General features: G+C 47.5%; 1 protein-coding gene across 2 annotated transcripts in view; it reads left to right on the top strand.

Annotated features, from left to right (window-relative positions):
* PALS1 (protein associated with LIN7 1, MAGUK family member) overlaps positions 1–23510 on the top strand; it is a 340500-nt gene that overhangs the window by 85607 nt on the left and 231383 nt on the right. For both annotated transcript variants that reach the window (XM_040332883.1, XM_040332882.1), the window contains exon 2: positions 15599–16093. In XM_040332883.1, coding sequence (XP_040188817.1) covers positions 15730–16093 — 364 coding nt within the window. In that variant the 5' untranslated portion in view covers positions 15599–15729. The remainder of the gene's footprint in view (positions 1–15598; positions 16094–23510) is intronic.

Here is a 23510-nt window from a genome sequence, read left to right on the forward strand (position 1 = left end):
ATAGACACTCCCCCTTGCTCGCGATTGGACAGATCCGTCCAAGGGGGAGTGTCTATGCGCAGCGGGGAAAACAGCTGTTCAAACGAACGCTGTCTGTAATGTTCTCCGCCGCGGTGATAACAGTAGGTATGGGGGACAATGGCTGCTGTACGGGGGACAATGGCTGCTGTACGGGGGACAATGGCTGCTGTACGGGGGACAATGGCTGCTGTACGGGGGACAATGGCTGCTGTACGGGGGACAATGGCTGCTGTACTGGGGACATGGCTGCTGTACTGGGGACATGGCTGCTATACTGGGGACATGGCTGCTGTACTGGGGACATGGCTGCTGTACGGGGGACATTGTTGCTATACTGGGGACATGGCTGCTGTACTGGGGACATGGCTGCTGTACGGGGGACATGGCTGCTGTACGGGGGACATGGCTGCTATACTGGGGACATGGCTGCTATACGGGGGACATGGCTGCTATACGGGGGACATGGCTGCTATACGGGGGACATGGCTGCTATACGGGGGACATGGCTGCTATACGGGGGACATGGCTGCTATACGGGGGACATGGCTGCATTTGGGGACACATTTAAAAAAAAGTATCGGTATTCGGTATCGGCGAGTACATAAAAAAAAGTATCGGTACTTGTACTCAGTCCTAAAAAAGTGGTATCGGGACAACCCTAGTTGCCAACCGTCCGTAGAATTACGGACAGTACGTAAATAAAAGGCACTTTTTCCCTGTTCGTAAAAGTCCGTAATAAGGGAAATGTGCCCGTAAAAAGATCCGAATGCTAGCCGCAGCGCAGGCAGCGTCTAGTCCTCCTACATTATGCATAGCCTCGCCCTTTCTGACCGCCCAGCCCACCACCACCCGCCGCGCAGCCAATTATCAAAGCGCATTTTCGCGCTAACAACACTGCTGCCAGCCTATTCAAAAGAGCAGCGCGGGGAAACTGAGGAACATTGTAGAATGTGTGGACTCTGTGGAGAGCGGCACCGGCGGGATAGCACACAGCAGCAGATGTAGTGGACACACTGCAGACGCACCCCCACTCTGACGGAGTGGACTGAGTGAAGGCAGACGGAGACCGACCAGTGCGCCTTCCTGCCTGCTCTGCCCGCCCGACTGACTGACTGTAGCAGTCGGCCAGCCGCCATGCTGGTGCCCGGACCTGGAGTGGACCCTGGTCTCCACTCTCTTCGTTGGAGTAGGACTCCTCGCGACGCCTGCTGCCTGCCCTCAGTGCCACTGCCCTGGCCTTGTCTGGTGAGTCCTCCTCAGTCCAGCAGCAGAGTGTGAAGTGCTATCCTACCTAGACATCATCAGTATGCTGTGTCCTCCTCCTGTGCCCCTTTCACCTCTCCACAGGTCAGATCTGTGGAGAGGTGAAAGGGGCACAGGAGGAAGACACAGTGATATGATAATTTATTTGCAGCCTCTGTGCCATGTACCCAGCCTCTGTCCCCCTCCTGTGTCATGTCCCCAGCGTCTGTCCCCCTCCTGTGCCATGTCCCCAGCGTCTGTCCCCCTCCTGTGTCATGTCCCCAGCGTCTCTCCCCCTCCTGTGTCATGTCCCCAGCGTCTGTCCCTCTCCTGTGTCATGTCCCCAGCGTCTGTCCCCCTCCTGTGTCATGTCCCCAGCGTCTGTCCCCCTCCTGTGTTATGTCCCCAGCGTCTGTCCCCCTCCTGTGTCATGTCCCCAGCGTCTGTCCTTCTCCTGTGTCATGTCCCCAGCGTCTGTCCCCCTCCTGTGTCATGTCCCCAGCGTCTGTCCCCCTCCTGTGTCATGTCCCCAGCGTCTGTCCCCCTCCTGTGTTATGTCCCCAGCGTCTGTCCCCCTCCTGTGTCATGTCCCCAGCGTCTGTCCTTCTCCTGTGTCATGTCCCCAGCGTCTGTCCCCCTCCTGTGTCATGTCCCCAGCGTCTGTCCCCCTCCTGTGTCATGTCCCCAGCCTCTGTCCCCCTCCTGTGTTATGTCCCCAGCCTCTGGTACTCGTACCAGTTGTCCAACAATGATATTTACTGCTTTTTATAAAGAAATACAATTGATTTTATGCAGTATTGAGTTTAGCCTTTTGGCCCGGCCCTCCAAAATATTTTTAGTTTCTCATGTGGCCCCATCGAAAAAATAATTGCCCACCCCTGCACTAGAGTCTACCTCAGTGAAGACTAATTCCCTATTTTTCACATTTTCAGGACCTCTCAAGCTTCCACTGCTCGAAGGGTAAGGCCCCTTTCCCACTGGGGCAGGGGCAGTGTCGTCATTTTTAGCAGCGCTTTACCGCCAATTTTGAGGCGTTATTCGGCCACTAGCGGGGTGGTTTTACCCCCCGCTAGCGGCTGAGAAAGAGTTAAAAATCACCGCAAAGCGCCTCTGCAGCGCGCACCGCTCCAGTGTGAAAGCCCTCGGGTCTTTCACACTGGAGACGACAGCAGCGGCGGTTTCAGGTCGGTTTGCAGGCGCTATTTTTAGCACCATAGTGCCTGCAAAAGACCCAGTGTGAAAGGGGTCCAAGGCAACTAATAGTTTGACCTTACACTCTGAAGGACAATTCTCCCCCTGCACTTTAATGCATTCACTCCACCACATTGGTGGACATTTTCTGGGCATTTCAGCAGCAGGCGTCTGTAGCCCACCTTTGTAAGGCCACCTGGTCCTCTGTTTATACCTTTCATTGCTCTTTTTTTTTTATTAAGTAGATGGCATATTATAACGGGGACTGTTCAGTTGCTCAATAACAGAGGTATTGCCTCCATGCAGGAAAGACCATAGAACAACAATTATAGGGTATAACAGATATTGATACCCTGACTATTTTTATCATAAAGATGGTGGTAGGAAGACCTTGGAAGCTTCCGCTTCATCACGACCTGCTGTCGCAGGGTCCAGTGGCGATCGCCCAGAGGCGATTCAGTTGCATGTGTTGCGCTATATAAGTTTCTCACTCACTCAGTGTTCCAACCTTCCTTACAAAAGCAAAATTTGACGGTCTGGCTACTGAGACCCACATTTTGAAGAAACGAGGGATCTCGGGTCCAGTGCTTTGTACACTTATTAATTCTAGAAAGCCAGCCTCCAGGTTTATTTACTGTAGAGTCTGTAAGGCATAGGTTTCCTGGTGTAAAACTATGAAATGGAAGTTTAACATAAGTAGAATTCTCACCTTTTGCCAGTTAGGAGTGGATATGAAATTAGCCCTTAGAGCTGATATTTGATCCTTAATGTACTATCAGTCTTTTTTTCGAATACCACTGGAATCGCATTCCCTAGTTTGGGCTTTCATTCAGGGAGTACTGCGGATCAATCCCTTGTGCCCATTGGATTTGAATTTGGTATTGTCAGTGTTGCAAAAGCAACCTATTCGCCATGTTCCTTTGATCCCTTCGAGCAGGAAATTGCCCTTTTTGATCGCTATCTCTTCGGCTAGGAGAGTATCAGAATAAGCAGCTCTTTCTTGTAAAGAGACTTATTTAATTTGTCACAAGGACAAGCTTGTTCTACGACCTCATCCTACCTTTTTACCAAAGGTGGTGTCGGCATTTCAGTTGAATCAAGATATTGTTCTGCCTTCCTTATTTTCCTGATCCACGGAAAAATTATTGCACTCTCCTAGATGTAGTGAGAGCAGTAAAAGTGTATCTGCAGGCAACCGCTCAGATACGTAAAACAAATGTTTTGTTTATTTTGCCTGATGGTCCCAAGAAGGGACAAGCAGCATCAAAATCCACCATTTCTCGGTGGATTCGACAATTATTCAAGCTTATGGTTTAAGGAACCAAGTTCCTCCTTTTTTTGTTAAGGCGCACTCGACCAGAGCTATGAATGCTTCATGGGCAGTGCATCACCAGGCTTCGATGGCTCAGATCTGTAAAGCTGCAACTTGGTCTTCAGTCCATCCATTTACCAATTTCTATCAAGTAGATGTAAGAGGAAATGAGGATTCTGCTATCAGGCGTAGTGTGCTGCAGGCAGCGGTCTAGGGCTTCTTGTCCATTAACGGCCTGCTTGGATCTGTGTCTCCCACCCTTCATTGAGCATTGCCCTGGGACATCCTACTATGTAATGTATAGAGGCTCTGTGTCCCATGGTGTACGATAAAGACAATAGGGTTTCTAATAAACGCTTACCTGTAAAATCCTTTTCTTGGAGTACACCATGGGACACAGAGGTCCCCCCTTCTTTTTTTTTTTTTATCAAATAACGTTTTATTGAATAAATGAAGAGAAAAATAGGTAGCATACAGTATACAAGAGCATATGTCACAGCATACAGGTAAACAGTGGTATAAGGCACGCAACTGCCTGCATGGTATGTAGTTAAGTGATACATGACACAGGCCTTTTGCATGAGTCTAGGTCATAGCTAACACAACGCTAAAGGTGAGAAAACCATATCACATCGATGTGCTTACATGTACTGCAAAATAACGAGCATGGAAGGGGCCACAGGGGTACCCCCAGAAGAGAAGAAGAGGAAAAGAAGGGGTAGAAAAGAAATAGAGGGGAGGAGGTAAGAAAGGGGAAGGGTCATCGAGTTAACTCATTCACCTGGTCACGGTGTGTCCTCCCGGAGTCGCCAAGGTGCCCAGACCGCGTCATGGGCCTCCAACTTGTCCTGTATCCTGGCCGTCATCCTCTCCATCAGCTCTACATCTTTAACCCTAGCGTACAGGGCCCCCGGGTCAGGGGGAGAGCACTTCTTCCAATTTAGAGCTATAAGGCATCGGGCCGCCGTGAGGATGTGGCGTGATAGCTTTCTGCAGGGCAGCGGGGTTCTCAGGGGGGACAGGCCCAGGAGGAAAAATTTGGGGGACATGGGGATCTGTGTGTCCAGGAGGCGGCCCAACAGTTGTTGCACCTCAGTCCAGAACGGGACAATCAGTGGGCAGTCCCAGTAAATATGGAAAAGGGATCCTCTGTCTCTCTGGCACCTCCAGCACCGGTCGGAGCTGGCGGGGTATATGGAATGAAGCACATCGGGGGTCATATACCAGAACAAGAGAACCTTATATGTATTTTCTTTGTATAATGTGCACAATGAACTCTTTGCTGCCTGAGACCAGACAGCTCGCCATTGCTCAATGGGTAGTACCTCGCCGAGGGCCTTTTCCCATCGGGTCATATAAGAATGTTTACCTAGGGATTCCAGGGGATAAGCATTCAATATCTTGTAAATACCTGAGATTAAGCCTTTTTGGGCCGATCCGGCCAGGACCATCCTTTCAAAGGGGGTTGGAGGCGAGAATTGCAAGGTGGGTGCTATGGACAGGGCGTAGTGACGGATTTGCAGGTAGCTGTAAAAAGCCTGCCGAGGGATGTCAAATTTAGACTGCAGACCGGCAAAGGGCAATAGCTTACGCGACAGGGGGTCCACCAGGTTTCCAAAGTGGAATAGGTTGCGGGACGTCCATGGGTAAGACATTTGGCGGGTGAGGCTATCTGGCACCTTGGGGTTATACATGAACGAGGTCAGGAGCGAGCGTTCCGAGGTCAGACCACAGGGTCGTGACAGCCGGCGCCACAATCTTTGAAGCTGAGACATGGAGCCCAGCATACGGTCAGGGGGGGCCTCCACATTCGCACTCCACAGCAAGTTATTAAGGTGGGTCGGGGCCAACCACAGTTTCTCGATCTCCGTCCACTTGTTGTAGGACCGCTGGGTAAACCAAGAAGGTATTGCCCGGAGTTGAGTGGCCTGATAATACTTGACAAGGTTGGGGAACGCAAGTCCCCCGTCCGAACGCGCTGCCGTCGGCACCGATTGAGGGACTCTGTGTCTTTTGTAGTTCCAAGTGAATTTGAGTAGATCGGATTGAAGTGTCCTCAGGTGTTTATAAGGGACAGGGATGGGTAATGTTTGGAAAAGGTAAAGGAGCTTCGGGAGTATCGTCATTTTAATAGATGCGATCCGGCCAAGCAGGGAAATATGGTGCTTTTTCCATTGCAGCAGCAAAGATCTTATTGAACGAAACAGGGGAGGGAAGTTTTCTTGGTACAAGGTAGCGAAGCTGGGGGTGATGTGTATCCCCAGGTATTTAAGGGAGGTTGTCTTCCACCGATAGGAAAAGTTGGCCTGCAAGTGGGCAACTTCTGCTCCAGGGACATTAAGTGGGAGGGCCTCTGACTTGGAGGTGTTGATTTTATAGCCCGACAAGGCCCCGTACCGGGACAGTTCTGCGTGAAGGTTCGGGAGGGATATCCTAGGCTGCGTCAGGGAGAGAATAACATCATCCGCAAACAGGGAAATTTTGAATTCCCTGCCCCGGACTGGTATTCCCCGGATGGATGGGTTTCCCCTTATTGTAGCCGCCAGGGGTTCAACACATAGGGCAAACAGCAGGGGTGAGAGTGGGCACCCCTGCCGGGTGCCGTTGGAGATGGGGAAGGAAGGTGAGAGGGCAAAGGGCGTCTTGACCTGGGAGGAGGGGTCGGAGTAAAGATGTCGAATCGCGCTCAGGAATGGGCCCCGTATCCCGACGTGGCGCAATGTGGCGAACAGGAAGGGCCACCCGAGCCGGTCAAAGGCCTTCTCGGCGTCCAAGCTTAGCAGCAGGGCCGCTGTGTCCTCCCTATTCGCCACATCCACCAAGTCAATTATCTTTCTGGTGTTGTCGCCCGCTTGCCTAAACGGCACAAAGCCTACCTGATCCTTATGGATGAGGGACGGTAAAACTGCATTTAGACGGATCGAGAGTAGTTTCGTGAATATTTTCAGGTCCGAATTGAGTAGGGCGATGGGCCTGTAGTTGGCACAGAGAACTGGGTCCTTGTCTGGTTTGGGGATCAGGGTGATATAAGAGCGCTGCATATCTACCGGGATGGAGGTATCCCGGAGAAAGGTGTTAAAAAGTTTACACAGCAAGGTATATCCACATGGGAAGATGGGTAACCATAGCGGAACTGATGGAAATAGGAAAGGTATTCCGTTTGAAATTCTGGAATGCACTTCAGATAGTTCACTTCCTGAACACTTTGCCAAATCCAGAGAGCTTTGAGAGACCACTCATGAAATTCGAGAAAATATGTAACGAACAAGGAACATTACTACATAGTCTTTCTATAAGCTATGAGTTATTAGTACGATCAGGAGGTTGCCCTCTGAGGTGCGTTCAGGAATGGGAAAGGGAATTGGAGAAGTCCTTCAGTTCGGAACAGCGACAATGCATATACAGGCGAACACACGAAACATCAATATGTGTGAGAATACAAGAGACAAACTATAAGATCTTCACAAGATGGTATAGGACACCAGAAAAGTTAAGCAAAATGTTTGCAGAGGTATCAGATAAATGCTGGAGGTGCCAGAGAAGCAAAGGAACGATGTTACATATATTCTGGGAGTGCCCAATGCTAAGGAGTTTCTGGGCAGAGATTAAAAGTGCTTTACAGTTTTGCTCAGATTATGAGATTCCGGAAGATCCGGAATTCTATCTTCTGCATTTAAACCAAATACCAGAAAAAGCCTATAGGGAAATGATTATATGCCATCTATTAGATGCCGCTAAGGCCTGTATAACGAAGAGGTGGAAGTCACCAGTCCCACCAACAGCGGAGATGTGGATATGTAAAGTTAGGGAAATAAGCAAATTAGAAGAGTTAGTCCTGACAACACAATATAAAAGGGAAAAATATTTAAGAACTTGGACTCCCTGGAAGTCCTATATGGACCACAGGGGGGAAGGTTAAGGGGGATAAGGCCGAATGGTATAGAAGGAGCCCGGGAACTTGGATTGGGTATATGTGGGACTTAATGAGAAACCACAGAAATATGGAGAAGGGTCGGAGGAGAGGGAAGTAGGGTGGGTTGTTGTGTTTTTTTTTTTTTTTTTTTTTTTTTTCTCCCTTTCTTCTTCTTTCTCTCTCAGGGATGTTTGGGAAGGGGAGAGATATGTAAGAAGGAGATATATGTTTGATTTTGACAACAAGGTTAAAGGGGATGTATAATAATAAGGACTGTGACTGTTGTTTTGTAATAATGTTCTGTTATGTAATTTTTTATTTTTTTATTTATATGTGTTGTACTGATTTGTTTTAAAATAAAAAAAAAAAAAAAAAGAAAAAAAAAAAAAGTTTACACATGTGGGGGAGCAGGAGAGGCAGAAAGGCCTTATAGTATTCGTAGGGCAGGCCATCTGGGCCTGGGGACTTGTTGGAGGGCAGGGATTTGATGGTCTGCTCTACTTCTTCCTCTGTGATCCGCATATTTAGCGATGCCAGGTCAGAGGGCTGGAGTCGGGAGACGCCACTTTGCTCTAGGTACTGCTCAATGTCACGGGAGATGTCCGGGGCGAGTGGGTCCCTGGGAATGTCGGGGTTATTATACAGGTGTTTATAAAAATCAGCAAATGTGTGGGCTATATCCCTAGGGTGGGATTGTAGGCAGCCCGAGCTGTCCTTAATTTGGTGGGGCGTCGTCGAGAGGTGGGCATCACGTAGTTTCCTTGCTAGGAGGGTGTGGGCTTTATTACCCTTATCGTAGTAAACCTGCCGTAGTCTAACTAGGGCTTTCTCCACCCGCCCCAAAGCCAAGTCTTTCAGGGTCACCCGAAGATTAACGATTTTCCTAAGGAGAGCAACCGAAGGGGTCAATTGCAACCGGCGCTCCAAGACCGCCAGCTCCTCCTCAGCCCTCCGTTTGGCGGCTAGTGCGTCTCTTTTTAGGGCTGCGGATAGAGCTATGCATCTACCCCGGAGGACCGCCTTGTGGGCCTCCCAGAGCGTAGAGGTAGTGACATCAGTAGTGTTGTTTTCCGCGAAATAAAATTGTAGAGTGGAGGTAAGCTCCGTCTTGGCCGGTAGATGCTGAAGGAGGAAGGTGTTTAGTTTCCAATTATAGGGCCTCTGAATTGGGGAACCCAGATCTAGTGTCAGTAAAATGGGAGCGTGGTCTGACCATGATATCGGTAGTATTTGTGCCTCCCGTGTCAGTCGGAGCGTAGTGTTGTTAGTAAAGAAATAGTCAATGCGCGAGTGAGCTCTGTGGGGAGATGAGTAGAAGGTATACTGCCGGTCGCCCGGGTGGAGGGCCCTCCAGGCGTCAAAAAGAGCGTATCGTCTAGAGATTTGGCGGAACAGCTTCGAGTCCCTAAGGGCCCGAGCCGATAACGCCCGGGGACCCACCACATGACGATCGGCAGTTGCGGAGTGGGTCAGGTTAAAGTCGCCCCCTACCACTAGGAGCCCATGGTCTGATCTAAAGAGGCGAGTGAATACCCGAGTTAGAAACCTGTGCTGTTGGACATTCGGGGCATATAGTGCACAAAAGGTCACTTCCTGTGTCTGCCACAAGCCTCTAAGTATGACAAAGTGTCCGTGGGGGTCGGTATAGCAGTCAGAGCAAGTGAACGGAGAGCCTTGTTTGAGGAGTATTGCGACTCCAGCCCGCTTACGGGGACCCGCGGCGGAGTAGATCTGCGGAAATTGCCTAGAGGCGAATGCGAAGGACCCCTTGTTATCAAAATGCGTTTCCTGGACAAAGATTACGTCAGCGCCTGATTGTCTAAACTCCCTTAATGCCAGATGCCTCTTCCTGTCAGAGTTTAAGCCATGGACGTTCAAGGACAAAATCTTAGCCATGAGGTGTGTAGAGAGGGGGGAAAATGTCTCTTACCTGGGGTGGTGCTGAGCCGATGGAGAGCAGAGGACAAGGACAGAGGAGCCCCGGGAGGGACCTCAGGTAGAATCCACGCGATACGTGGTGAGGTCCCCCCTTCTTATGGGAACCTTGCTGCTTTGCTACAAAACTGAGGTACTTCCCTTAGGGGAGGGGTTATATGGAGGGGAACTTGTCTTCATTGGTTGTGTCAGTGTCCAATGACCTCTGGTGACCATACAACCCACTATGTAATGAATGGAGGCTCTGTGTCCCGTGGTGTACTCCAAGAAAAGGATTTTACAGGTAAGCCGTTATTAAAAATCCTATATTTTGTTTTTTGTTTTTTTTTACACTCTGGATAAGCCCCAGAATAATAGCTAATATTTGCAAAAGCTGTGAGGAGGCAAAGGGGAAAAGAAAACGTGGAAAGGGTAAATGGGGGCCACACGGGCCAACTGGGCAGCAGGAACAGCCAGAATAGGTTTGAAATCCAAATGGTACAACTTTTCAAGGTATCATTCTGTGTATACCCTTTTTGGAGTTTTACTAGGTAGACATCAATTATTTATAGAAAAAGCAGACTGCACAAAGGTACACACAATTTAAAAAAGCTGCTGAACACTGGAGGTCAATAAATCCTTAGAGTACATAAAAAAAGCAGTGCAGCGCTACAAACACAAAATAATAAAGTAAAATTAATAAGTCCAAAAAAGATGATCAATCGGAGTGAAGAAAGGGTTAAACGGACTCCTGGGATCTCACTGAGGTGTTCAGATGTAAACTCCTTAAAACACAGCAAACAGGTATCCTTAAATAGAAGTGCAAGCCGCTCACCTGAACAAATGGACCTGTGTGTGAGCAGCAGGTCAAAAGCACTGTCCCTCTACTGAGGGGGGATTTAGGATTTTAGCGGTGCCTCCTCAGACGCTCCTTTTCTCCAAAAGACTCCAGGTGATGGATGGTCATCCGGTATACTCTCATGTGGAATGGTAGCATGAAAAAGTATAAAGCAGACACATGGTGCTCTCCGTATGATCAAAAATCGCAATAAAATTTATTAAAAAGATGGGGTACTCACAAATAAAGCACTATATCCTAGTGCATGGAACATGAGCATATAACAGTAAAAAGACCAGGTAGGTGGCTGTCCTGACATCAAATGAAAGCCCCCCGCACGCGTATCGTCCCAAGGTACAGGATTTCTTCAGCGGATAAGGGGCTACAATGTCAGGATTCAATATATAGCACCAGGACCTAATTAGGCCAATTAGAAAAAAAAACGCCCCCCATGGTGGGGAAACACCCATCTGAAGGTGTTTGAAAACAAAAACAAAAAAGCGAAAACTTATACAGCTATGATATATACACAAACAGATTGACCACCAGAAAGTATCATAAACTGTAAGCAGACGCCAATGGTCTAATGTACACATGCAGCCCTTAGATAAGTGAAGATCGCAGCAGCTCTAGAGCACAATCTCCATACAATACATATAGGGGATTGGTAAGATTACAGGTAAACAATATGTACCTACTTATAGAGCGATGCCAAGCAGTGAAGCGGAGATGGGGAACACAACAAGATTTCCATAAACTGCAGCGTCCTCCATTTGTCACGTGACCATACTCAGTCACATGACTCGCCAGTGACAGGGAGCTCCTAATTGGACGAAGAGACACTGAGGATGCCGCCCATCGTGGGCGGTAACCCGTGCGTCGTGAACGAGCCCACATGGGCGGCAACAAACGGGCTAAGCTCAGGGGGACCTCCGTGACATACATCACTAGGGGCGGCTATCAATTCGTCATACACCGCCCATTAGGGGCGGCTACGACAAGACGCCATAACAAAGGAATCCCTGGCTGAACGTCAATAGACCTGCCCACAGAGGCGGCGGTCTGACGTTACTCGACAGGCAAACAATCAGAGCACAAACACGTCAATCACAATGGTAGTGTGAGACCAAGACGTGAACTAACCTAAACAGCCAACATGGCACAGGAGACAGGCCCAAAACATACAGCAACACTGCAGACAGACGTCTAAACTGAAGGCACCAAAACAGGGGGGAAGGGGAATAAAATACCAGTAATCACCCAAACAGACAACTTGTCAGAAACAGTACCAAAGACTAATAACCTGCATGACTAGAAACCATGGTCAGAGCAATTTAAGGACACAACATGCAGAGACCAAAGATAAAAAGTACAGTGGGTTTTTGTAAAGATACTTATAACAAATGAATCTCCAATCATAACCCCAGACTAGAAGAGGGAGCCGAAAAAAAGGGGCTTCACTCTGCAGTGGGTGGAGATAAGGGAAAAGTAAAAAACAATTTAAAATAAAATTAAAAAGGACATCAGCACAGCCACCTATCAGGTTAACAAAATAAATGCGATAACAAAAGACTCAACAAAGACAGAATAAAAACTAACGATCTGAAATAAAACCGTTAAGGTCAAATTCTACATTTAACCCCAAAGGTACCCCCACTTTTAATTCATAGACCCATAAAGACTCTCGCTGGCTGAGATGTCTAATAAAATTACCACCTCGCCAGTGATTCGCTACCTTTTCAATGGCCCAGAACTGCAATCCAGCCAGGTTGCGGTCATGGTGCCATCTAAAGTGTTTAGACACATTGTGGGTGACAAGTCCCTTTTTAATATTGGTTACATGTTCACCAATCCTCGCATGTAAAGGTCTGGACGTTCTTCCCACATACTGAAGTCCGCATTCGCATTGTAGTGCGTAGACTACCCCTATGGTGTCACTAAGTAATGAGGTCCTTAATTTTGTAACTTTTTCCAGTTGCTGTTGCTGTAAATTCTTTACGCTTCTTGACATTCTTCTTAGCCTTCCTGCAAGGTGGACATCTGCCACACGCATGGAAGCCAGTAAGAAAATCAAAGATCCTATTTTCAGTATTAACAGGTAGGGTTGTCCCGATACCACTTTTTTAGGACCGAGTACAAGTACCGATACTTTTTTTCATGTAGTCGCCGATACCGAATACCGATACTTTTTTTTAAATGTCATGTGACAGTTTTCCAACCACAATACAGACTAAGGATATTTTCTTTAGAATTATGAATTATGAAATTATGAAAAAATGTTTTATTTGCTTGTCACGCAGTAGTAAAAAACTCAAAGAATTTTCATAGAACATGTTGATAAATACAAAAAAAGTATTCTATTTAGGTATCGGGAGCATTTGCGCGAGTACGAGTACTCCCGCAAATACTCGGTATCGGTCCCGATACCGATACTAGTATCGGTATCTGGACATCCCTATTAACAGGTGGATCTATTACTCCTGGGGCCAATTTGTCTCTGAGTGAAGGCGCTCTCTTATATACAAATTGCGGACGATCAGGCAGCAGCGGGCCCAGTAGCCTATCATTTTTGAGAATAGGCCAATGTTTTTGTACAATATTTTCAAATTTACGGTATTGGATATTATAATCTAAGACCATTCGGATACCTGAAATGTCCCTTCGATCTTTTTTAGGTTTATCTGAAACCAAGGTATTTCTGTCAAGATTACGGACGGTTTCCATTTCCCTATCCAGCATATCCCTATCATAACCTTTCTCAAGGAACCGCTTGGATAAGGCCTGTGATTGAGAAACAAAGTCACTTTGTTGGGTGCAGTTGCGCCTTAGGCGCACATATTGCCCCTTGGGTATATTCAATAACCATTTAGTGTGGCATCCATTATTCTGCAGATGCAGCTTTCATACACAAGTTTCCCGCAGTGGCACTCTGAAGTTGGGTCTGTTAACCCTTATTATTGGGCTTATTGGCACAGTTCTGTTTGCCTAGTTGTTGCCCACTCTTCTAATTCATTGCTTGGGGGTGTTCCAGGGTCTATGAATACTCAACCTGTAGTATATGATTAAGATGAGAGAAATTTTGACTTGCCTGTAATTCCATATCTTGAAGTACAGTACAAAATACATGCCACCCTCCCTTCTATTCCTTGCTTGATTACTCTGCATTGCTTGCTACAAAACTGGACTCATAGACTGGGTTAGCGTTATTGCGGAGACACCCTCAAAAGCTTTGCTAGTGTCAAATCACATGAAGGTATAAGTCTTATAACCCAAGGTCTATGAATACTTAGCCTATGTATGGCCTGTCAAGCATTATGTTACTGCTGTGGTTGACTAATATAGCTTTAGAATATCCACTATACTGGGTACAAAATATCTCATTCTGTTTTAGGGTTTGGTATTGCCCCTTAGAACTAAAATTAATGAAGCAAGCTTATTGATTAATGGTCAAAGTTATCTATTGTCTACATATCTGCATACAGCTGATATATTACAAATGCAGTAGAAAAACTACAAGAAGCAGACATTTTTCTGAAATAAGTTAGACGTGTATTAGGCTCGCGTCACATAGGTGCGATGCAGGAACGCTGCAAATCCACTGTGGGTTCCCACATCGCACCTAACTCGCAAAGCAGTTCACACTGCCTTATGTGAACTGCTGGGAGAGTCAATACAAAGTTAATGACACCCCCAGATCGGTTCGCACTGTCAATTCAGACATGAATCGGATCGCTTGGATGCGAACACCCATACGATCCGATTCTGGTGCGGACCAAAGAATGGATCCTGTGCGACTTTGGTCCGAATGTGATGCAAATTCAGCCATACTGTTTGTATGGGTGAAATCGCATCGCACAGACATTGCATGTGATTTGCACTGCAGTGAGGTGCGAATCACATGCGGGGTTGCACAACGCACCTATGTGAACCGAGCCTTAAATCGCCTTACTATTTACGGGATAAATTACAATTTTTTTAGGTCTGGTTGCTTAATGTCATCTATAAGGTAATTGATCACACTGTTATTACAGGGTTCGTTTTTTCATATGTCCATTCTGCCCCTACCTAACAACTGTACTTTTATTTTCTCCATTAGATCATCCCCCACAGTTATTACCTTTTTGTGTCACTTGACCCTCCCTCCCAAGATTATAAGCTCCAACGAGCAGGGCTCTCCGATTCCTCTTGTATTAAATTGTATTTTAACTGTACTGTTGTAAAGTGCTGCTCAAACTGTTGGCACTATATAATTACCATATAATATTTGATCTGTGGCAGTCCAGGTTTGGTTCTGTGTGCTGGCAGCATAGCTCAAAGCTGACTTACTGCAGCATTATTTCCTTCACGCATTTTTATAAAAAAAAATCACCAAAAAGGCTACAAAAAAATAGAAAAAATAAAATGTATATATTTTTTTATACTTACTAGAAGTGGCTGTTACTAGGCAGATCTAATCTGCCACTTCCTTGTTCCGCAGTGGGTCTTCTTTCTTCTCCTCGTCGTGCTGCCTCCTGGGAAATGGGGAACAGTGACTTCTGGGACCTTGTGTGTGTCACAGGATACATCCACACATTCACATAGCACCACGCGGCTCGCGCATGCACAGTAGGGAATCGGGCAGTGAAGCTACAACGCTTCACTTCCTGATTCCCTCACAGAGGATGGCGGCGGGGCAGCGGAGCCCTGAGCGATTGCTCGGCTTCGGCTGCCGACATCGTGGGCACCCTGGACAGGTAAGTGTCCTTATTAAAAGTCAGCAGCTACAGTGTTTGTAGCTGCTGACTTTTAATAATTTTTTTTTTATTTTTTTTTAAGCCAGACCTTCGCTTTTAAAGGTCTATAGACAAAATGATTTGCTCTTGCTGTTTGTTTATAATAAATACTATAATAAAGTCGTACCACAATGCATTATTACAGCTTGTTAACAGCTCTCATTTCTGGATATCTGATGGATTGTAGCAAGAGTAAGACAAAGTTCTTTGGTTACTAGATCCAATACCATTTTCTTTAGATCAGTTAAAAACCTTAGACTCTTCCTGTAAGATACTAAACAATGTCTCTGACTGCTATGTCATTATTTGTTATACCCTTTTTTATACAAATGGAGATAGCTGATATCAATCTCTAAATCATATTTTCTTATGTTTTTTTTTGTTTGTATTCATAGATTCATAAATATTGAATACAAGCTGGTCCTGTGATCCTGGAGACTGCTAGCTACAATGGGATTTATTTGCCTAGATTACTGGACAAACATTCAGAAATAAAGCCACGTGCAAAAGTGCTTGTATAGCAGCCATGACCACTTCTCATGTGAATGGTCATGTAGCAGAAGATTCTGATAGTGAGAAGCACAGTGCAGAGCTTTCTCCAGAAGAGCCTCAGAAGCACAGAGAGATGGCAGTAGATTGCCCTGGGGACTTGGGTACACGGGCAATGCCCATACGTCGAAGTGCACAGCTTGAACGAATTCGGCAGCAGCAGGAAGACATGCGCCGTAGACGTGAGGAAGAAGGAAAGAAACAGGATCTGGATGTTAATTCTTCAATGAGACTTAAGAAATTGGCACAAACATTTCCTAAAACTGGAATAGATAACCCTATTTTTGACACTGATGAAGGACTTGTTCTGGAAAGTCCCAGTCGTGCTGTAAAAGTATTGGGTAAGGATTGTTTTTGTAATCTTTTTGTGATACTTTTTTGTGGGTTTTGTGCGTTTTTGTATTAACATAGTAGTGAAAGTAGTATGACAAAAATTATATTAAATCTCACCTTTTTATTGATTATTTTTTTAAGTGGAATTAAAGCCGAACACTATTTATTAAAAAAATGTATCCTTCCCTCCTCCTCCTCCTTATCCTGCCCACACTGTGTAGGAAAAAAAAAATAAGAAACCTGTATGATTTTTTATTTTTTTTGTCCAATCGTGATGCTGCAGCTTCGGATTTCCTGTGTCAGTCAACAGCTTGCAGGGGAGAGGAGGGAGTGCTGTCAACAGCTAAGATATGGGAGCCTGTGTGTGATGACATGGCTCTGCAAATTCTCAGCTGTTGTGTTGTCCAGCATTCAATGATGCAGAAATCTTGGGTACAAGAATAAATTGGGAGGGCATAAAAGGTCATGGGTAAGAATGGAAATAAATGGAATATAAGTATAGGAGGCAAATTGGGGAGGGTAGAGGGTAAAAACACAGATGATCAGGAGGAGGAGGATCCTGGAAGAATAGTTTGGGTTGGGTCAGAGGCAAATGGAATGCATAGTTGCTGAATAAAGGTATTTGGGCAAAGGTGGGGGGGGGGGGGCATGGTCATGTAGTCGATGGCAGAACCTTGTTCGAACAGGTATCTAATCTTTTGAAGCGTAGCGGTTACTAGCAAAGTCCCTAGGTGGTTAATGCCTGGGGGATGGGGGTTTAGGGTTTTGAGAATGCTTCTTGTTCAACTTGATGTACAATATTTATGTTTAACCTACACAGTAGAGCTGCACGATTTATCGTTAAAATATTTTAATCTCTATTTGATCCCCCATGTAAAATCTCAATCCAGCATTTCCAGGATTAAGAAACCAGAGAAAAAACTGCCGGAAATGTTTATCCAACAACATTTGCTGAAAGAGACAGAAAAAAAAAACATTGCATCTTCATTAAAGGCCTTCCTGACCAGAGCACTTTTTACAATTTGGCACTGCGTCGCTGTAACTGACAATTGCGCGGTCGTGCAACACTATACCCAAACTAAATTTGCATCCTTTTTTTCCTACAAATAGAGATTTCTTTCCCCCCCTCACCTTCCAGGACAGCTACTTGAGAGATGATTGGCTCCACCTACAGGAAACACAAATCTGATACAATTTAAAAGGCCCCCCCCCCTTTCCTCTGACCTTCAGTTGTTTTGTGTTTCCAGACCCTCCAGGAGCACCGACATGTTTTTTTGTTTTTCCTTAGGTCTGGTAACTGTGGTTGGTGGACCCCCCTGCTCTGGCAACATCCAGTACTGGTTGTGGCCAAGTCCTGGATGTGTTCAGTCCCTGTTTTTGTCAGCCAGAAGGGTTCCCTGTTGTTGGAGGTTCTTGCAAGGCTAAATGGCAACTTCCTTCAGGTTCTCACTAGCTCTGCTTGTGAAAACCTTGTCTTCCTCTGCCTCACCGAGGTGTACCAAAATGGTGTTGGAGGCCTTTCGGTGGCGCAGCAAGATGGCGCCAGAACCGGAAGTCACATGACACATTTTCCGGCGCCGTGTTCATAAGGAACATGGCACAGTTCACTGAGGACATGCTGCCTGCCAGCCTATTCTCCTCCCCCGATCACCACTCACCAATGGAGTTGATGATAGGCCTGAGGAGGGAGCACCCGCTCGGATGGAACCAGCGGCAGCCTCCAGTTCCCATACTACCCCCAAGGTAAGCCCTTGTCTGTTATTATGCAGCAGGGGACCCTTTTTTGTATGTGCCTGCTTTTTTCTTATGGCTTTTGTTTCTGTTCTTTTCTAGGATAGACAGATGAAAAAAAAATGTGGAAACTGTCAGGCTAACTGATGGATATAAAAAACTTTTTGGTGAAGATTGTTTTCCATCTAGGGCTAGTTCAGAGGCTTCCTCTTTTTTTTTTTTTTATTCCTCACCAAAAAAGCCAGTCCTCGCGGACCGTCTACATACAAAACATAACAGTAGAGCCAACAGCTCTCATATACAGGTGTAACAGCATATGTGAAACTATAGTCCCGAACACATAACATCATCGCTGGTTGGAGTACGACTAGTTCTTGATGAGGGTGTGCCCCTCGGGGCAACAGTTAACGTCTCATGTCGTGGTGGTGAGGTCCGGTCAGTCTGGCTTCCAGAACCGTTTTCCATTTACATAATAAGGAGAAATAGATTAAGGGTTAGAGAGCAGTATAGGAAAGAGCAGGGAGAGGTTTAGTGGAAAGTAGTGGGGGGGGGGGGGCTGCACGAGCAGGGTCATTATAAAGCGCCCTATGCGGGCGTAGGGTATTTCTCTTCTAGTCCCAGATAGATAGTATGCCAGGAGGAGCGGGTATTAGACCTGTGGCTGGGTAAGCATCTGGCAGTCGGTCTCTCTGAGCTTCTGACCTTCTTCTGAGTACTTGAAGACATTGTACAGCTGCCATGTCTCCGAGTATGTCTCCTGACGCTGTTGGCTGGAGAGGATAAGGTCCTCCATTCGACTGATCTCATCTACCTTATTCAGCCAGAGGGCAATGGTCGGAGGATGAGGGGACTTCCAGCGGAGAGGCACACAGGCCCTGGCTGCGTCCAAAAGATGGCGCACCACCGACTTTTTATAAGTTCCAGGTGGTATATTGGTTGCCTGTAGGAGGAAATAAGCCGGATCATCCGGTACCGTATACCCTGTAAACTTTTGGGTGATCCGTGGGCAGGACCAAAACACGTGTAGTAGGGTACCTTTATCCTGCTGGCATCTCAGTAGTGTGGGGGAACAGTCTATTCAGGAGGTCTGGGGTTCTGTACCAACGAGTAAGAACCTTGCAGTTCGTCTCCTGGGTTTTCGCGCAAAGAGATGATTTGTGTGCGAAGCGGAGTATAGTCTGTTTTTTAGTGGGCGAGAACTGTGTGTTCAGGTCTCTCTCCCATTTTGTCAAGGCCGGGATCTGATATCCCTCAGGGGGGGGGGCGATCAGCATAGCGTACAGCAAGGACAAAGCGTGTGGGAGTACTCCCGTGTCTCCACACAGCTCCTCCAACTCTGTCAGTGGTGCCTGACCGGCTGGGGGGGCCGGTATGGAATTCAAAAAATGAGTCAGCTGGTTTGCCCTCAGAAAGTCAAGACGAAAACTGCCCTCCGGGTCTGTCAGTTCAGTTGCTGACTTCCAACGTCCCCCTGAACTAAAGTGTGAGGCCTGATAGGAGGTTTTTGGACCTCGGGAAAGCTGGCCTCTATCTTGTAAGCCCGGGCCGAAAAGTGGGTGTCCGATAATGGGTCTGAGAGGGGAATCTCTGGAGGTCAGGGAGAATTGAGTAAAAAGGTCTGAGCATACCTTTATCGTGGTCCCCACAAGTGGGTGTCGTTTAACTGTGAGAGGAAGCAAGGCAGAGCACCACGGAGCGCGTTGCAAGGGGATCTCGGTCTGGTTCTGTTCCACTTGTGTCCACAGCTTATTGTGTCCATGTCGGCACCAGTCGATTAATCTGACCAAGTGTGTTGCGCGGTAATATGTCCGGATGTCTGGTAGGGCTAGGCCTCCCTGTAGCTTGGGGAGGGAGAGGGTTGTTCTGCATATTCGCGACCTTTTCCCCGCCCATAGAAAATGGTTGAACGTGGAGTGGACCTGTTTAAAATAACTCCCCGGGATGGAAATCGAGAGGGCCTGTAGGAGGTACAGAAATTTGGGGAGTATCGTCCTCTTTAAAATGTTACACCTGCCCACCCAGGAGTGCAATCCACCTGTCCACTGAGTCAGTAGTCTCCGGACCTCTGTCAGCAGGGGGGGAAAATTTAACTGGAATAGGCGTGTGAGTGTAGGGGGGATGTACGTCCCTAGGTATTTCAGTGCGACTTCCCGGCCTTAAGTTGGGTTAGCTGCTGTTGTGGGATCCCTATGCCCATGGCTTCTGATTTTGTTAAATTAATTTTTAGATTGGAGAGACTACCGTAGGTTCCGAATTCCTCAAATAGGGCCGGAAGGGAGGAATCAGGTTCCGTAAGGGTGAAAAGCATGTCGTCTGCGTATGCGGAGACTTTGTGTTGTGTCTTTGAGGTGGGTACTCCTTTAATGTCAGGGTTCAGCCGTACATGGCACAGGAAAGGCTCCAATGACAGTGCGAACAAGAGGGGTGACAGGGGGCAACCCTGTCTCGTCCCGTTGGTTATCGGGAATGGGTCTGACAGTACCCCATTGGCCTTCACCCTTGCCGTCGGTCCGTTGTAAACTGCTGTCACCCAATTCCTCATCCTTTCACCCAGCCCTATGTGCTCCAGAGTAGCCATCATGAATTGCCAGTCTACCCGGTCAAACGCCTTTTCGGCGTCTGTCCCCACAAACAGACTAGGTGTCTTACTGGAGGAAACCATATGCACGAGGTTAAGCACTTTAATGGTGTTATCTCGGGCTTCCCTAGTGGGCACGAAACCCACCTGATCTAGGTATATCAGGTGTGGGAGATGCCCCTGAAGTCTAGATGCCAGGGTTTTAGTAAACAATTTGAGGTCTGTGTTAAGGAGGGAAATGGGGCGGTAGTTCCCGCAGAGGGCTGGGTCCTTGTCTGCTTTTAAAATCACAGATATTTGGGCTTGCAGTGTGGTGGTGTGGAAGGACTCCCCGGAGCCTAATTCGTTAAACAGCCTCACCATATGTTGTCCCACTGATCGCAGAACTGCCTTGTAGTATGCCATGGTGAGGCCATCCGGGCCCGGGGCCTTACCCGGTTTGGCATTTTTCAATGCAAGTTGGATCTCTGACAATGTGATGGGGGCCTCTAGGCTATCTCGGTCCTCAGTAGAGAGGGAGGGCATAAGGGACGTAGCAATATAGTCCCGTAGCGAATCCCGGGGGGCCGGGGGTTTGGACAAGTTGTACAGGGCGCTATAAAAATTTCTAAATTTGTGTGAAATCTGCTGTGAAGTGGACTGTTTTTGCCCTCTTGAGGATTGGACGTGCGGGATATATGAGGCCAGTCTGTGCGAGCGCAATGTGTTGGCTAGTAGTCTGCCGCATTTATTGCCCGATTCATATGTGTAGCGTCGACAGGTTTGGAGTGCTGCTTTGGCTTTGAAGTGTAAGAGATCAGTTACCTGTGAGCGGATGACGTCTAGTTCCGCTCCAGTCTGTCTGTTCGGACTTATTTTATGAGTGGATTCCAAGCCCTGTAGCCTAGCAAGGAGCGAGTTCAGTTGTGCCGAACGCTCCTTCTTCAACCGCGCGCCGTGCTTTATAATCACCGCCCGGATCACCGCCTTATGGGCCTCCCATACCACTCCCACGTTACTGTCAGGGGAGCTGTTAGTGGAGAAGTAATGTCCCAGTTCTGTGGTCACCTCTTTCATGACGTCTGTGTTCTGCAAAAGACCTTTGTTAAGTCGCCACATTGGTCTCTGGCCCCCGTTTAGATCTGAGATGGAGTACCTCAAGGTAACTGGAGCGTGGTCAGACCACGTGATAGAGCCAATAGTAATGTCCCGGATCGCGTCCAATTGTCCGTGTGGGATAAGAAAGTAGTCGAGCCTCGAGTACGTTTGGTGTGGTTTAGAAAAAAAAGTGTAATCCCTGTCTCCAGGGTGCAAGAGGCGCCAGGCGTCTATCAGTTGCATTGAATGTAGGGCAGCGTCGATGCGTTTTCGTGCGTCTCGGGTCAGGGATGTCTTCCCGATGGATGTGTCTTCAGTCGGGATCAGGGATATGTTTAGGTCTCCCCCCAGTATCAAATGGCCCTCCGTGAACCGTCTGAGCTGTGTCAGGGTTTTCTTAAGGAAAACGTCCTGTTGGGCATTGGGGGCGTAAAGATTGGCCAGCGTCACCGTTCTATCCCCTACCCTACCTTTCAGGAAAAGGAAGCGTCCCTCTTTGTCTGCCAAGGTGTCCAGGGCACCCCCGCAGAAATAAGGATGGAGACGCCCCTGGATTTCGCTTCTGTATATTGAGAGTGATGTGTCGTGGGGTAAAACCTGTTCTTCAGGAGCGGTAGGTTAGACTTCTTAAAGTGAGTCTCCTGAAGGAGTACCACATCCGCTCCTGTGCGACGCATGTCTTGGAGTAGCATGCGTCTTTTTTCAGGGGTGTTAAGGCCCTTAACATTGAACGAGACTACCGTAAGCGAATCCATGCTCGTGCAGTAGTGGGGGGGAGGGGAGGATAAACGGGTGTGTCTAAGTGCTGGGTGACGTTCGACACCCTACAGCAACGTAGGGTGGTGTACCGGTTGGAGGGGGAGGGCGGGGTGCAGGGAGAGGGGAGAAAAAAAAGGGGGGGGGGTAGCGGAATAGAAAGAGAGGGGGAGACAGTTAGGTCAGGATAGAGAGAGAAAAAAGAGCTCAAAGGGTAGGCCCCAGGTGGGGCCTCCAATAGGCGTCTACTAAGCTAGCCGAATCGGCTATATGCACTCTCTGGGATAGTCCCAGATATCGAGCGCAACCCTAGTTGGGGAAAATGGGCTAGAGGCTTCCTCTTTTAAAGAGCTATTGTCTTCTATGAAGGATATGGTAGCCTCCTTCCGGTCTTTCAGTGACAGGGCAGCAGGTCTGACATCACCTTCTTCTGGTCCCAGGACTCAAGAACCTTCAGCTTCAGTTAGACCCCCTCCTCGGTCTGAGATCAGTGATTCGCACTATACCTCAGATCTGGAAGAAGGGGAGAACCCAAGCTCCTCATCTGATGGGGATTCCGCATCAGTGGGGGAAGCAAGTAACCCTAAGTTTCTTTTTCCAGCAGAGGAAATTGATGAGCTTTTGAAATCCAATTTATGCCTCTGAACAGATTGAGATACCACAGCAAATCCAATCTGGATAGAATGTATAGGGGGCTTCAGGGGTGGAAGTCAGGGACTTTCCCGGTTCACCAGTCACTTAAGGATATGATTCTGTCAGAATGGAAAGATCCGGAAAGGAGAGTGTTCCAATCTAAAGGGCACAAAAGGTTTCCTTTTCAATCTGAAATTGAAGAAACTTTCTTTAAATGTCCTAAGCTAGATGCCCCTATGTCTCAGGTTTCTAAAAAGTCAGACCTGTCCTTTGAAGACTCAGAGGTCCTGAAAGAGCAAATGGATAGGAAGGCCGATTATTTGCTATGTAAGGTCTGGGATGCTTCAGCTTTATCCTTGGGTCAGTTGTAGCATTCACCTGTGTGGCTAGGAATTTAGATGTATGGGTTCAGCGTCTGGACAAGCTCCTTTCGCCTAACACCCCCAAAGAGGAGATTGGGGAATCCCTCCCACTCATTGCTAAGTCAGTAGCCTTCTTGGCTGATGCATCTGCATCCTCTGTGGAAGCTACAGCAAGGTCTTCTGCTCTCAATAATTCAGCCAGACGAGCAATCTGGCTGAAGCTCTGCGGCATTCCTTTTGAAGGCAAGCTCTTATTCGGTTCCTCCTTGGTGGAGGTCCTAGCTCGTT

This window comes from Rana temporaria, chromosome 13 (assembly GCF_905171775.1).
Source record: "Rana temporaria chromosome 13, aRanTem1.1, whole genome shotgun sequence".
Lineage (NCBI taxonomy): Eukaryota > Metazoa > Chordata > Amphibia > Anura > Ranidae > Rana > Rana temporaria.